At 40.8% G+C, this 16764-nt stretch overlaps 1 protein-coding gene across 4 annotated transcripts in view; it reads right to left on the minus strand.

Moving 5' to 3' along the window:
* The window catches only part of DCLK1 (doublecortin like kinase 1), a 348175-nt gene that overhangs the window by 36137 nt on the left and 295274 nt on the right, over positions 1–16764 (minus strand). For all 4 annotated transcript variants that reach the window (XM_032593819.1, XM_030309040.1, XM_032593840.1 and 1 more), the window contains exons 11-14: positions 15912–16058; positions 3969–4102; positions 1867–1944; positions 1394–1490 (exon numbers count right to left, since the gene is read on the minus strand). In XM_032593819.1, coding sequence (XP_032449710.1) covers positions 1394–1490; positions 1867–1944; positions 3969–4102; positions 15912–16058 — 456 coding nt within the window. The remainder of the gene's footprint in view (positions 1–1393; positions 1491–1866; positions 1945–3968; positions 4103–15911; positions 16059–16764) is intronic.

Consider the following 16764-nt stretch of genomic DNA (forward strand, 5'->3'; position numbering starts at 1 on the left):
GTGATGCCCTTTGCCAGGTGTCATGGGTGTGTAGGAGATGGTCCTATCTGTCAATGACTTGGAGCCCTCTTGTTACGGAGTGATGGCATAAGGCAGTAAGTTCCTGAAGAGACTGCTCACAGGCAAAAACAACTCCACCCCCATGCATTATCACCCCACCTCCTATCACCTTTCTGCCTTTCCTATGAAACTTCTCTCAATTCCCCACATTTTCCTAGGCCCAGAGGTAATTAGAAGTCCTGGGCGGCTGAAGAAAATGAAAGCCTTGGACCTAACATGCATCATTTTCTATGGAAAGTGGCCAGGCAGAAAAAGTCAGGTTTTCAATTGAACCCACTCAGGACACAGCGAAAGGAAAGGCATATACACCAAATAATCAAAAGTCAATTATTTTTCAACAAGAATTTTTTCATAAATTTAAGTCAATGCTTGGAGACGTAAGTTTAAGGAATCAATTAAAAAGTCTTCTTTTTTATCTCAAGTTCTACTATTGTCTCCATGTAAGAGTTTTACAGTTTTCTTAGATACTGATCTCTTCTTAGTTTAATGGACAAAAATGACATGCCTTGTTTCCCTCTGCCTTTATATCCTGGCTGTCTTTCAAGATCCAGGTTAGATTGTAGCTTCCTCCTGATATCTGTGTGGATCATTTCAATGTTTGAGCTTCCTTCACTTTGATTGATTAGCTAGTTGTTTCATTCACTCATTCCTTTATTTATTCATTCATTTAATACATGTTAAGCACCAGTTATGTACTGGTCACTACGTAGACACTGATGTTACAGCAATAAACAAAATAGACACAAATCCTTGTCTTGGGAACGTTGTGTTCCAGTAGGAGAATCAGAAAATAAATTACATAAGTAGAATGTATCCACCTTTCTAAATCTACCTGTCTAGAAAGGTAGAAGGCTAGTTACATGGTATACCAGATGGACATGTGGGTGTCAGTACTATACAGAAAAATAAAGCAGATGAGGAAGATAAGGTGAGCCAGGTTGGTTAAAGAGCTGTAACTGAAAGTGGGGTGGTCTGGGAAAGTTTCACTGAGAAGACAAAATTAAGTCGAGACCTGAAAGAGGCAAAGCGATAAGCTGTGTGGAAATCTAAGGTGGCCTGGTGCGGGTAGGGGGAGCAAGAGCCTGTAGCAATGTAACCGGAGTGGCAACAAGGAGCAATGAAGCCAGGGAAACAGAGGCACTTGATAAGTTGGGATGGCTATGAACAGAGGACTTGATGACTGTGAACTCTTGGACAACCTAGTAATTATAACCAAAATAGACAGAAATCATATTAACAATATCATTAAGTCTCCCTGCATAAGACGAGTCAAAATCAGTAATTCCATTAAGGCGCACAGGCTATAAGGAAGAAGAAGGCACTGGAAACCTACCTTGGCAGAATCAGAAACGTTATCCCAGTACGGAGAAGGAAAGTCCACTTGCCCCATCAAAATCTGATCAAAAAGCACCTCCTGGTCATCACCACTTCTGTTTAGATGAACAACGACAAGGGAAAAACAGCACTAAAATGTCAACTCAGAGTATGTTTCTTCATTCTTATACATTAGAGCCTTTCCTTTCCCCATTAATGTGTAAAATGTGTGTTTTTAAGCAATTTAAAATGTCAATATGGAACTGTTTTGGTAAATTAAGAAAGAATGAGTTTTTAAATTATATGAGGAAGATTTATGGAAGGCATGTAAATTAGCATGTACAACATAGAAAAAAATAACAGGCACTGTGAGCGAAGTTCTTATTATGTTCTTTTCCTGCTTCAGGCTCTTTTGTGCAAGAAGGCGGAATGGATCACTCAGAGAATAGAGCAATGCTTTGTTGGTGAGGAATAAAAGATTACTGCCCATACCCACGGAACGGAGGGAAACCACACAGCAGGATGTAAGTGATTACACCAGCTGCCCAGATGTCCACCTTGAGGCCATATCTGGAAAAGTAAGTGAGGTTAGAGTTAGCAAAGTCAGGCCAGGACAAATTATGGGGCATAGCAAAATAGATGACTCTTTTATTCTAAACCAAAAACCAAACTAAACAAAATAAAAAGCCCAACAACAAACAATAAACTAAAACCCACCCGCTAATCAGAATTCAAGGAAAGAATAATAAAAGAGAGAGAGAGAGAGAGAGAGAGAGAGAGAGAGAGAGACTGTCTAAGATACATGAATAAAAATCAAAGTAAAAGCATGCTTATGATCATATCCAAATATCAGTAAGTGAGGGGTTTCATCAAAAAGGTTTATTATAGCCATATCAGTTTTAAGATAAGGCGGGACCCTTGAAACTATACAACTCCCTGATTTTAGAAATAACAATTACATATAGGACATTGCCAATTTATTTTTTTTTATTTTTTTAATATTTATTTGAGAGAGAGAGAGAGAGAGAGCAAGTGCAAGCAGAGGAGGGTCAGAGAGGGGGACATGAAGAATCCAAAGCAGGCTCCAGGCTCTGAGCTGTCAGCACAGAGCCCAACGCGGGGCTCGAACCCACAAACTGTGAGATCATGACCTGAGTCAAAGTCGGACGCTTAACGGACTGAGCCATTTAGGCGCCCCAGGACATTTCCAATTTATAAAGCACCGACATATATTATCTTATATGCTGTTTTTCTAACAGCTCTTTACATTCCCAAGGATAAGTATTGTTGCCTATATTATAGAGGGGAAAACTGAGGTTCAGTGAGGTAAATAGTTTTCCTCAAGATCACACAATCTGTGGCAGAGCTGGGTTCCAACCAGGATCTTCAAGAGCCCAATGCAATTCTCTTTCTACCCCAGACCCCTCCCTCCTGGCAGGCTGTCAGAATACTCACAGTAGAAACTGTAGGCACGCCTGAGGCAACACCCTCTGAGGGAGGTCAGGCAAGGTTACAGATGTGGGCTCCCAACTCACTCAAATTTGACGAATAAAAAAGTTCTCATTACCCTACATCTCACCCTTGGGATTTCCCGATTGGCATTCCCTTCTCATCTATTCTGCATTTCTACCTTTCTGGTCTATGGTTAAGCAGAAAAACTCTCTCAAATGGGTCATAGTGGAGCATACAACCTAGACCCTTGGGGGTGGGTTGGTGCCACTAACTGGGGGGAAAAGTAGGGCCATCTCCCCTTGCTGCACCACCCTTTCCCAATCCTTCTGTGTGAGGGTAGTACTTCAGAACGTTGCCCATGATCCTTGGTAAGAACTAGGCTCTTTTTGGAAAGAGCCCTTTATTCACACAGACCTGAGTTCAAATGCTGACTGAACTACGATCTAGTCATGAGCTTATGTGATATTCAACCTTCAGAGTAAGATTATTCATATGCTCAATGGGAATCATACCATCTACTGTAAGAGTTAGAAGTAAAGGAGCTTAGGACCTGGTGTGCAGTAGGTCCTTACTAAGTGTCAGGCCACCCGCCTTCTCCGCCGCCCCACCCCCATTCTAGAGATTTTCATTCATCTGATACGGCTGCACACAGAAACCAGAAAATTCCCAGTGGCCCTCTGATGCCTAAGGGTGTTTGTACTGCACAGATAATCAATGGACCGCCAAGAGAGCCAAAATGAGACTGGGACGGGAGAATGAGGACAGCTGAGAGAAATAACCACAGGAGACTGTAATCACCACACACAGCAGTGTCTGTTTCTTTTATCCAAAAGCAAGTTAATTACCATCGCTATATGTTTCCCTGTTAGTCCGAACATTTTTTACTCTGAGGTTAATAACTGCTGTTCTACCTTTAACAAAGGCCAAATGGAAGCCTTGAACAAGACTGCAGTAATTGGCAACTTGATTGGGGAAACAGAGAAAATGGCTCCCACTTTCAAGTTTAAAAAAAAAAAAAGAGTGAAAGAAATCTGATAGCTAATTCTGTCCGGATGGCACAGAGCAGTACTTTCTCCTATTCTTGAGGCAGACTAGTTCTTTGACAAGCACAGCACTTCAGTAAACACACGGAAAGCATTTACCCAGTCTCTGCGATGATTTCTGGAGCCACATATGTCGGGGTGCCACAGACTGTGTACAGGGGGCCGTCTACAATGGTGGCCAGTCCAAAGTCACCCAGCTTCAGCGATTTGCTGCCATCTTGGTGTTCGTACACCTACAGGAAAAGCAAAGAGTGAAACTGCCTTAAAACGAAGAGCTCAAAAGCTCTTTCTTGAAGAAATGAGGGGCGCTGTGGTTTAACTTTCATGTATTTATCATAAAGTAAAAAAAAAAATGAGGCAATTCTGCAAGGATATACATATGAGACTATCTTTTTTTAGATGACAGCAGAACTGGAAGCATGGCAAACAGCCAGCAAATGGAAATTCAATAATAAATTGCGGTAGTTCATACAATGGCGTGCTACATGAGCATTAACATGGCGATGTGGGTTTATATTTATTGAAATACATTATTTTGGGGAAAAAAGGGCAGATTTCAGACTGGTCTGCATAAAATGTGTATTAAAGAAAAGAAGACGTAGAAAGAAAAATGTCTGAAAGAACACAGTGTTCGTGTGTCCGTCTCTGGGTGGTAGGATTAAGGCAGATTTCTTGTTTTTTTGCTCCTCTGTATTTAATGTTTTCCACAATTAAAATTGATTTGTGTAATACAATGAAATATAGTCTCCAGTGCAGTATCTCCAACTTATGAAAATAATTACCTCTCCATTTTAATATATAAGAGGCCTTAAAAATACAGTTCTTTAGTAACTGAACAAAAAAATCTACACAAATATTAAAATACTTCATTTTCAGTGGCCCACACTTCCAACAAAATCTATTTACATTTTTTTTATTAATAATTGAAAGGGATATTAACATTTCATTTCACCTGTGGCAATTTGGAAAGATTTATCAGGTGCAGAGTCAGCATTCTGCCCAGGTTTCCTTATTAAGGCAGTAAAAGTCTCTAGTCTTTCACCCAACAAATCAAGAAAAGGATGCATGTGACTATAGGCAAGTATTTATACTGCTTTAATTCCAGCCCGTGATCAAACCAAATGGGTCTGCTCTAAAAAGTATTCCAAACAACTTCTACTATTTCAAAGAAAAGATCAAAGGGCATTCAGAATTCTAATTCAGTGCCCTCCATTGGAATCAATAAGATAAAGAAAACCACACTAAAAAGCTCCTGTTCCCAGCAAAGGCAGTCACCAGGAGATGCCTTAAGGAAATGGTGAAGTTTTCCATGCACATCAGAATAATTCCTCCCCCAGCAAGTTGAAGCCTGAATGTTCTTCTGTTGCCGCCTTGTGATCATCTGTACTTGCTACGGCGGTCTGACCTCTTGCACAGTAAGGCATCTCTCCACACATCAGGAGCTCCACTACCGTTCACACACCGAGTCTCCCTTTCCTTGGCAAAAGTACATTAACTTCTCATTTCACTGCCGCATAAAGTGCAGATGTTTGGCTGGCTAAGCTGTGGTATCAGCATCGATCATTTGGATCTGTTTTGGCAGAGGCGGGGAGTCTGATCCTCCCTTTTGGAGTGACTATGTCTTTTCTGGGCAGAAAATACCCTTTTATGTTTTCTCCACACAGAGCATGGAGTCTTCTCCTTAAGGGCTTGACCACCATCTAGACTGGGCCTGTGGGCAGGTGTCCAGAGACTTGTGGGGTCTCCTGCACTTAGGTCATTAGGGCAAAGACAGTTGCATGTCCCTCACAGACGTAACTTTGCCCAGTTGTCATCTGGGATAGACACTGTCCTCACTCCTTTAACAAAGCAGCTCTCTAGCCCATCAGCAGGAGCAAGTTAGGGGCTCTGAGGCATTAGAGCCACAAAACATAATATCATATCCAGCCTAAATGTTTTCCAGCAAAAGAAATCCCTAAATCATAGTTTTAGTGCATCAGCCCTTCTGGCCATCCAAATGTTTTTCATGAGCAGAAACCTGAGATGGAAATATATCTAGAAGATCGTCTAGTTTACTTCCCAGACAAAGCAGCATTGTTTACTTCCTTACTTCCGTTTTCTTAGTAATAACCTTCCTAAAATGCGAAATAATCTCTCGCTTTGAGGTTCTGTTAGTCCGAACATTCGCGGGGTGTGTTTTGTGAGGTTGTGCAGATGCAGGTTTCAATTTACGCAACTCCATTTGTACAGGAATTTTGTGGTTTTCCTCTAAACGTACTATCTATACTCACCTAACTTTATTCACCTAACTTTATTCAAAAGTTGGACGAAAGCAGATGTTGGCAGATCCAGTCATAAGTCATATTTTGGTTCTGACTGTGACTATGTAATTCTCTTACATGTAGCAAAGGTTTTATTTTTGAGTATCTACATTTTGATAGGATTTCCATCTCATACATAGCCATGTGATAGTTATATTTAACGTAGCCAAACAATAAAGTTCAAAGTTTCAACAACTAAGGGAAAACAAGCACTAAAAAAAATTGTACCTAAAATTTAGGATTATGTGAAAGAAGTAATTCTTCAAAAATAAAACCAACACCTTTTAAATAGAACACAGAATCTATCATTTTAATGCTCTTTTTATCTTTTTATCTTTATCACTTCCATGGTGGGCTTTGAAAAAACAGAATTTCATGAACATAAAGTAGTTAACGTGATGCTTATGATAGACAATAAGAACTGAGAGACAAAGGCCTAATCCATGTAACTGAAAACATTTCTAGACACAACTACATTAGAAATGCTTCAGCAAAATGTTTTTGCAGGTGAATAAATGTCCAGGCTTTTCGTTTGGAATTGTGTTTCACTTACTGTCAGGCAGGGCAGGAAACAAGGTTGCCTTGGGTTTTTCTCTGTCAACACTTTGGGAGAAGGATACAGAAGAATATATTCCAGCGTTTCCTCCCCTCCAATGGGAGAGCACCTTTCCTGAGTCCCCACACAGCCACCTCACAACTGGGGTTCACCCTTAGCGTCTGCTGCACCCTGAGCTGGGCTCACCCTTATTTATGTCTTACGGAGCCAGATACAGAGGGGCATGAGTGAGGCCATTAAAAAATGTAATTAAAACTCTGTTCAAATCGCAGATTGCTAAATACATCTGTTTCAAACACACACACACACCCTCACGCACACGCACACCCACCACTTGCACAACCATCCCCCAGAAAGTATTTTCCCAAACGGCAGCTATAAATTTACTTTGAACTGAGTTTTTAATTAAAAGTTAGGAGTTGGAAAAAGCTTCTAACAAGTTCACACTTAAAATGTGGAGTCCTTGGCTTATAGTGCTCCCTGAATCGATTGTGATTTCGCTCCTCTGCACGTCTCCTCATCCTGACCATCTTCCACGAGGGACGTTAACTGGCTGCAAGTACGGGCTCGGGCAGCCTGATCCAGCAAGTGGGGTTCTGGCGGAAAAAGGACTTTGGCCTTCACTGTATTGTAAAGCTTCCATAAAACGCGACCCACAAGTGAGGTGGGAGTACATTGTCAATCAATGAGTATTCACAACATGAGATATAATTTAATGTTCATCCCAAACCCTTTAAATACTCTAGATGTTCCCCCACATTTTAAACACTGAGGGGCTATTAAAGAGACGGGGATTAGTGCAAATTACCAGTATGTAGTGCTTTCACTGTTTTAACTAAGCAATAAAACTGTGTAATTGTACAACACTAATTGAATGCAGCTACCCATAATTGTGGGCGGCCATATGTATCCTATTACCATAAAGATTGTCAGTATTTTGTAAGCTACTCTTGTGATCATTGCAGATGGCTACAGTCAGAGAAGTTGTTCTCTAGGGTTTATTATATGGCTATAAAGACATCCCATGATTTGACAGACTAAATGTGTTAAATGGCAACAATTATGAAAAAGGTTCCAATTAAAAGCTGAAGGCACGTCCTACCAAGAACAGATATAGTGAAAGGTCAGGTATTAGGTTTTTGGCACACCGGCATTTCGCACAGGATTTTTCCTTTTTAAAGAAGAGTTTTATTTTTGTTTCTTTTCTTTTATTTAGGGTTTTGCAGTAGCTGTAACTTGCTGAACAGTAGATGTTTGGGCATAGGCCTGATTTCCTTTGGATTAGAAACTGAGACCATTTGGAAAAGTTATTTGAAAAAATAAAAGATTTAATATATAGTCATAAAATGCAGCTGGTGGCCATAAAATAATATGAAAATTCACAGATAACCTGAACCCAGGCAAATGGTTTCTGAGATTCCCATAATAGAGAACTAAGAGCTGACTAACATAACAGATGTGTTGGGACAAACATAATTCTCAATGTTGCTGTGAATTCAAGGATAACCCTGTTGAAATCCTGGCTAATGAATCATTAGTATCCACGGAAATATTTTCACAGAGGAGCTCAATAGGTACTAAAAAATTATTTCACCAAATAGAATTGGACAAAGGTGGCATGAAATTGACAAAGCCATGAAAAAAAAAGTCGATTTACTTTTTAACCAATATGGTATCCCTTTAAAAAGACGTTGCTTTTCCTCTGGCCATGGTATATGGCCTTTACGATCCTAAGGAAAATAAATTTAAATCTTTAATCTTTGAGAAGTGAAGTAAAACAACATTAATGCAAGAGATTATTTTTTAAAATGCACTTTATGGTCCACATACTTTAAAATTAAACCTCCTGGAAAAAAAATTAATTCTTAAAAAAACTATCTTATACCCACATGTAAAATCTTTATGAAATCAAAGGTTAAATGAAATAATAACAGTGAATGTCATATAGAAGTCAGAAGAGGGGTAACAATAGCAGAGCGAAAAATAAAGTAGCTTTTAAGGTATTACCTAGAGATTTTTGGGAAGACAGAAGGATGAATGGAGACTCCCGGAAACCTGATTCTCATCCTCACATTAAAATCATCATGAAACTATCTCAAAAGGAGTCCTATGCAGCTGCATTGAGATACACAAAACATGCACGTTCGGGATTCTCTTGGCCATTGTACATACTAGGCTTTTGCTAAAACTGGGAACTCAGTGTCACTGCCATTTTAAAAACTGGTATTACATTTTTGACACACGAGTAATATCCAACATGTCACTGTAGGAAAATTAGAAAAGACAGATAATTATAGAGGGAAAGGAATTAAACTCACCCATGATCTTGACACTTAGAAATAACCATTGTTAGCATTTTGGGGTATGAACTTCCAGCCCCTTCTTTACCTCTCTTTCCTGCCCTTCTCCTTCCACTGGACAATATATCCTGAGTGAATAAGCCTGTATCTACATCACGATTTCCAGTGACTACTGGATATTCCATTGTATGGAGGCACCATGATAATACCCCCAACATCTACTACCACCGCTACTTAGTAAGCACACAGGATACACGAGGCATTGTGTTGAGTTCATGTTCATTACCCTATTGGATCTTCACAACAACCTATTAAGTAATCTTACTGATATCCTGCAGATGAGAAAATTGAGTCTCAGAGACATTAAGTAACTTGTCCAATGTTGCACAGCTAGTAAGTGGCAGAGCCAGAACTTAAGCTCAGGTATGTCCAAGTCTAAGGTTTTAACCATATGTCCTCCTCCCTCCTCATCATGCTATTATTTAGTTAATCGGTGCCCTGAGGTAACTTGTTTCCATATATACGTATCTCTATTTTTTCATACTAAAACCCACTGGGATGAATATCTGTATGTATGTATACATATCTGATTTTTTTTCTTTAGGTTACCTTTCCAGACTTAGAATTACTTGGTCATAGGATACACATACTATTGAAGGTTTCAGTTATTTATTACCAAATTACCTTTCAAAAAGCTTCTATGAAGTTACTCCGCACCAACATGTATGAGATGATTGGTAGTCTAATAACTTTGGCAACGCTATATACTATTATTATTAATCTTTGCTACTCCAATAAGACCATGTCATTTTAAGTGAGATGAGTGGTGTTATTTCAGTCCTTAATCACAAAAGGGACGAGTAGTGCACCAGACAGACCTGGGCCAACCCTGGCAGCACACTACACTTTTATTTCCTGTCTTCTTCTTCCTTGTGCCATCATAGGTCCTTGGAAAAGGGCCCTCAGCAAATGTGTTAGCAAAATAACTGGCATATGATTGTACTAAATAATGTTTGGGGACGATGTTGTTTTTCTTCTATTTTTCCCTTAACTTTTATCCAAATTCAGAGAGCAGAATTTTTTTTCCTAAACACCTATAAAAAATAATCATTCAGTGTCTGCGTGGACATTTTATTTTTATGTATGTATGTATGTATGTATGTATGTATTTTTGAGGGGGCGGGAGCAAGGTGGGGGCAGAGAGAGAAGGGCAGAGAATCTGAAGCGGGCTGTGCGATGACAGCGGAGAGCCCGAGGTAGGGCTCGAACTCAAGAAACTGTGAGATCATGACCTGAGCCAAAGGCAGAGGCATAGCTGACTGAACCACCCAGGTGCCCCTCTGCTTGGACATTTTCAATGACCACAAGCTACGTATAGTAAAGGCTGTTTAATTTGCAAACTGGTGCAATTGTTAGAACTTTTTTTTTCTTATATCAACCTCAAATCTCTCAGCAATTAATGTCTTCTCTTTAGAGTTCAGTGCTCTCAAGTACAGCACAGAAAAGTTTTTCCATCTTCTGTGTCATTTACTTGACCAGAGCCACCACACTCTACTTTCTCCGTCCCTGCTGTGGGCTAAACTCCAGGCCCCTGTCATGCCGTGCTCAGATTCCTCACCAGAGTGGCAAATGGTATAAGCAAGACAGAGGACTCTTGATGTAGCACTCTTTCGGTGAAAGGAGTCTAGGGGCACTTTTTTAAGGAATCATATCACACTGAGGCTCACACTGAAGTTACGGTCAATTAACTGCCTTTCACGTGGCCTGGCCAAGTTTTTCCATTGCTGCTTTTCTGCAATGATCATTAAAACAACTCTACCAAGATCACTCAGTCCATTGGGATTTATGTTCCTCTCTTGTCAAATTTCATCTTACTGATTTTGGACCCTCATAGAGCCAAAGATACTTTTGGATCTCAATTCTGTTATTTGCCGTAATACATCTTCATTTCACATCACTAATAATGCTGACTGGGTGACAGCTAGTGACAGAGTCCTGAGAGGCCCCTGTCTCCTTTCTTCTGGGTCGCGTGACCATTAATCAACACTTCTGGTTTGAGATCATATGACAGTGGACTGACTACAGAATCTACTCGACTGTACTTTGGTCTATGACTTCTACATGCACTCTATCTGTGGCTTGTGTACCTTGTGTACCTTGTTGCCTTGTGTACCATGGACCTCTTTGGGGATTAAGAGTTCTGGGATTAAGGCAGAAGGAAATCCATTCATCTCCTGGGCTTGGGGCTGGCTGAACCGGAAATGAATCCAAGCTGGAACACCCCATCTCTTGGTCATACCTGGTCATCCCTTGGAGGGAACAGGGTATCTTCCTGCTATGTACAATCTACAGAGTGACAACGAGAGTCATGTGCTAGGCATGCCATTTTGATGGGCAGCTAGAAACAGGTACAGACACCTGGACAGAAAGTTTCTAACGGAAAATTTCTGACCAAGAGAAGCAGATCTCTGAGAAACTGCTTTCTTCCAGAGAGTACTGGGGAGTTTAGAAGGAAAAAGTTTCTTGAATATAAACTTCTGTATTTCAAGCAAATTACAGTTTATTTCTGGAATAAATAAATAGTGATGCGAGTTCTATTTTTGCCAGTAAATACTTTAATTTTCCTAAGGAGGTGGCATCTGCATACACATTTTTTTTTTAATTTTTTTTTTCAACGTTTATTTATTTTTGGGACAGAGAGAGACAGAACATGAACGGGCGAGGGGCAGAGAGAGAGGGAGACACAGAATCAGAAACTGGCTCCAGGCTCCGAGCCATCAGCCCAGAGCCTGACGCGGGGCTCGAACTCACGGACCGCGAGATCGTGACCTGGCTGAAGTCGGACGCTTAACCAACTGCGCCACCCAGGCGCCCCTGCATACACATTTTTAAAAGATCCTCCCAGCTCCTTGGAAGAAAGTCAGGCTGCTACTGAGGACTTTTCCTGCCAAGGGTACAAGCCTGCCATCTAGTGGTGACTCCTGCAAACTGGACGCGGTTGATCTCCGTAAGAGCATTTTCACGGTTTTGTGTGTTTTTTAAAAAGCAACAAGTTCCTTTTAGTTATATATTATCATCTCTCTCTCTCTCTCTCTCTCTCTCTCTCTCACACACACACACACACACACACACACACACACACACACACACTGGTTCTGAGCATAAGTGCAGTTGGGGAAACACTGCACTTTGTCTCCTCATTCAGTGACATTTAGACTGAAGCCCATGTGAATCCTCCATGTAATGAATGAGGAATGGCCTGGCCCTGTCATGTTGGATCTGTCCTCTAGTCTGGGAAGAAGTGTCACTCATTGACTCATTCTTTCATCTCATCCACCCTCTCATTCCACCGGTCACTCATCAATATGATCATTAAGCTCCAGGCCTGACAAAGAAAAAGAACCATGGAAAATCACTGGCATGATTAACTTGTGACATCAAAAACCAAAGCAAAATGAAACAAAAACCTAGTAACGATACAATCATAAAATTATAGGGTTATTTATATTGGGTCAATTCCCAGTTCTCACCCCAAATGTGGCTGGAAACATCACTGTACATCAAATCATGTTTTCTCATTAAAAGGCTTTGATAAATACTTAGACTTGAATAGATCAAAATAGGTTCTTAAGGCTAAGCTACAACATTTTTATAGAGTTCTGTAAGAATTAAAAATAAAAAATTTTGAAAGTTCTATATGTATAATACCATATAAAGTGAAATCTATAGCTGAGTTAGGAATTTAAGAATAATACTTATAACTATCATTAAACGCTTAACTAGCAAAAATCTTGTTAGCAGTCCAACAATTTAGGCTTTTTTGAGGTCCCTTTAATAAAAGAGTAATGCAAAGTGTGTTGTGAGGCCTTTTTATTTATTTGGTAAGTTTATTTATTTGGGAGTAAAAAGATGGATTCAAAGTCTTTACATTAAATTTGTCATAGCATTTTTCAAAAATGGCCTATAGCTCTACATTTTGCCAGGAGATGCCAAATCCATGCATGGGTAAATAGTAAAATTTTAGAAGCAATGTCGAAAAAGATGGAAGATGATTTTTACAACATACAATTTATCGTGAAACAGTTTTATTTTTAGGAGTAATTTAATTTTTACTACAAATAAATGGGGAATAAAAATGAAGGAAGCTAATAGTGCCGTATTATCTCTTTATCTTCATAAAATCCCCTTAAAGGAGGCTCAAAGGAGTTAAGAAACTTGTTCAAGGTCATAGGACTAGCCAGTCGAATTCCGAGTAAAGCACTTGGTTTTGAACTTTGGTCCATCTGACTATAAATCCTGAGTATGTGAATGTGCCTCCCATGACGATTCTCTCTTATTTCCACAAAAAGGTCAACAGAATGTGACATTAACAGAAGTCCCAAGTTCAGTTAGTGATGTCATCCTAATTTTGTTAAGCTTATTTTATTCTTCTACCTATTTTATACTATAAATAGATTTATCCCTGCAAAACTCACCAAACTTTACTACTCTCTGAGAGTAAGAAATTCCTCTACTAGAGAAGCAGAATTACTTCTGCTTCTATATTAAATCTAGACTGCAAATGACTCCAATGGCATGTGTGTATTTCATATTCTTACATTGGAAAAGAAAGGAAAAAAGCAGTGAACTTTTTTTCTTTTTGAGTAATTTAGAAAGTAGAACACTAGAATGAGCACAGTACTTTCACAGTGTCCTGCAAATTGTAAGTTTAGAGAAAGAACGCTGCTAAGTAATCACTTATGGCATTTACAGAAATAGATAATGCTCTGGTGAGAAGCAAGTGAACGATGTCACACAAAAGCAAACTGCTGAGGGGGGAAGGGAAACGAAACTTTAATTTTCAATCACGGAATTTTCAGGGTTTAGAGAAGTTTTGAAACAAAGGCTCAGTTGTGAGTCTGTTCCCACGAGACCATCCTACATAATTCAGGACACAGGAATAATGAATGCAGACAAGAGAAAATTGCTGCAGTTTACGGAGGCAACTATGCAGAAGAGAATGTTCAGGCTACTGCGGAGATGTGGAATTTGAGGTGCAATTAAGTCAGAACTCCGTCGATTGACCTCAGCTGCCTTCCTTAGCCAGTAGCTACAAGCTTACAAACATAATTGCAATTAACTAACTGCTTGCATATTTATTTCTTGAATGCCGATTTAGCCTACTTGAATGTCACCTCGATGAAGGCCTGTCTCTCTGTCCCCTGGCACAGAGCAAGCACACAATAAATATCCCTAATTCACAGCTTCACGGGGTCTAGTGGTTAAAAGCTTAGGCTTTGGAGTAGGACAGAGTTAGGTGGAGATCTTAGTTCCTCCACATGTGAGTTATAAATGGCTCTGGGCAGGTCTTTGAACTTCTAGGGACTTAGTTTCCTTACCAGTGAAATGGGACAGTAACAGAACTAACCCACATGGCTGTTGAGAGGATTAAATGAGAGAATGAGTGAAAAGCGCAGGGCAAGCACACGGGTGGGTCTCCATTACAGCAGATGTCCCCAGCCTTTTTTGTGCGGTGGGAGTTGGGTGGCTCATCTGCTGCTAGACTTGAATGCTCATTCGGGTCATGGGGCGGAGGGTGGAGGAGGTGGGGAGGGAGCGGGGAGCTTGTTTCAATGAAGATCTGTACCCTGTCACCAGTCACCAGATTCTGATTTGCTAGGGCTACAGGGAGGCTCAGAAATTTGCATTTTTAACAGGCATCTGGGAGTAGTTCAGATGCAGGGAGTCTTTGGACCACCCTCGGAGAAACACTGCTTTATAAAGAGAATCCGCAATTCCCAGATTTCTGAAGAGATGAACAAACTAACAGTAATATATAATACATGACTCTTGGGCCCAGATAATGAAAGTAAAAGAACTAGTATCTTGGCGGGGGGGGGGGGGGGGAGTAGAAAATGAATAGATTTCATTAAAACTCCAGCCTGGAGAGCCAGTAAAGTTTATGTTACTCCCATATTCACCAGTGACAGCTCCTTGATGCCCAGTCTCTGTCTCCTCAATTCTTTCCAAAACTGTCCCCTTAACAACTGGACTAGGAAAGGAACCTCACTTGCTTGCATAAAGAATTCTCGGCGTTTCCCCCAAAGATGCTGAGTTCATGTAAAAGGAAAACAAATGGTCATAAAGGAGGGTCAGGACGTCTGTGATTTTAAAAATCAGTCCCCGTTATGATTATTTTTATGCTGAAGGGCTGGTGACTTTAAAACTCATGATTTATTGTCTTAACTTTTAGCTCATATTATTGAAATATAAATTTGGGAGACCAAGGGCTTCCTTTTTTCTTTCCCCAAGTAAAAACTTTTTTTTTTTTTTTTAATTTTTTTTTCAACGTTTATTTATTTTGGGACAGAGAGAGACAGAGCATGAACGGGGGAGGGGCAGAGAGAGAGGGAGACACAGAATCGGAAACAGGCTCCAGGCTCCGAGCCATCAGCCCAGAGCCCGACGCGGGGCTCAAACTCACGGACCGCGAGATCGTGACCTGGCTGAAGTCGGACGCTTAACCGACTGCGCCACCCAGGCGCCCCAAAACTTTTAACATCAAAATGCCGTGGATAAATAATAGGCATGTAAATGCTCACGATTATCTTGGCTTAGCCCAGGGTATTAACCACAGCCCTAGAGGTTCCGAGTTGTATTCCCCCAACCCTGTCTCAGGTTTTTATTTGCTATTGATTAGTCAAGTACTCCTAATGGTACATTAATCCTTATAGATAAACTTAAAAGGCTAGTTTCTAGCTAGTTACTGAAGTCCAGCTGGAAACTAGCCCTTAAGGTAGTTTCTTCCTTCTAAAAAAGGAAGAAATTAGGAAAGGAAAAAAGAAAGATTGATATTCACTCATGAGCGCTTGGAACTCAAGACCCCTGAGGTTAGAATCCCTCTTACCAGGAGGTTCTCTGGCTTGATGTCCCGGTGGACAATGTTCAGGCTGTGCAGGTATTTGATGGCGCTGGCCAGGTTGTACAGCATCCCACTGGCGTCTCGCTCAGTGTATTTGTTGGTGGAAGTAATGGCATCAAAGAGGTCTCCTCCCTGAGAAGAGAACGGCAGGTGGAGCCCACATTAACAGATGGTCCGATCGGGCCGCCTGGAGAGGAAACTGACACGCTATCAGGGACATGAATGATACTTGCAGAGTCTTTGGGCTCCCAGGGCTTTCCCTGCCACTTGCCTCTCAAAGGCTCATGGACTCCATGGTGATTTCTCTCCCCACTGGGAAAGCCAGCGGCATCTCTTCCAGGGCTCAAAGAAGCAGGGCAAGGACTCCCTGCCATCCAACACGAAGTCGTTACCACAGCCCCAGCCCCGGTGGAGAGGGGGAGCCAGGTCTCCAGGGCAGCAGCCTTGTGACACACACCTGGGTGCCCCGGTGGCACGTGCTACGTGCCTTGTACCAACGGCCAACAGAAGTTCAAAGTCATAATCCTAAACCTCCTCAAATGAGAAACAGGTAATAGTGCAGACCACACCCTTAACAAAATGGTCTGCTGGCTTGTGAAATTCACACACACACACACACACACACACACACACACACACACACATTCAATTCCCTTCAATCTCTAGATTTAGCTCTCTTGGAGTGGGTGTACTGTTTTCTTTTTCAATAACGTGCTTCTTTGTAAGGAGCAGAGGAAAGGACCAGAAACTGTCATTTTAAAGATGAGAGAGAAAGAGAGGAGGAGGGAGGGGGATGGAAAAATTTCAAGGAAAGTTTTCTAGGACCATTATTCATCGG

This window comes from Lynx canadensis, chromosome A1, assembly GCF_007474595.2.
Source record: "Lynx canadensis isolate LIC74 chromosome A1, mLynCan4.pri.v2, whole genome shotgun sequence".
Lineage (NCBI taxonomy): Eukaryota > Metazoa > Chordata > Mammalia > Carnivora > Felidae > Lynx > Lynx canadensis.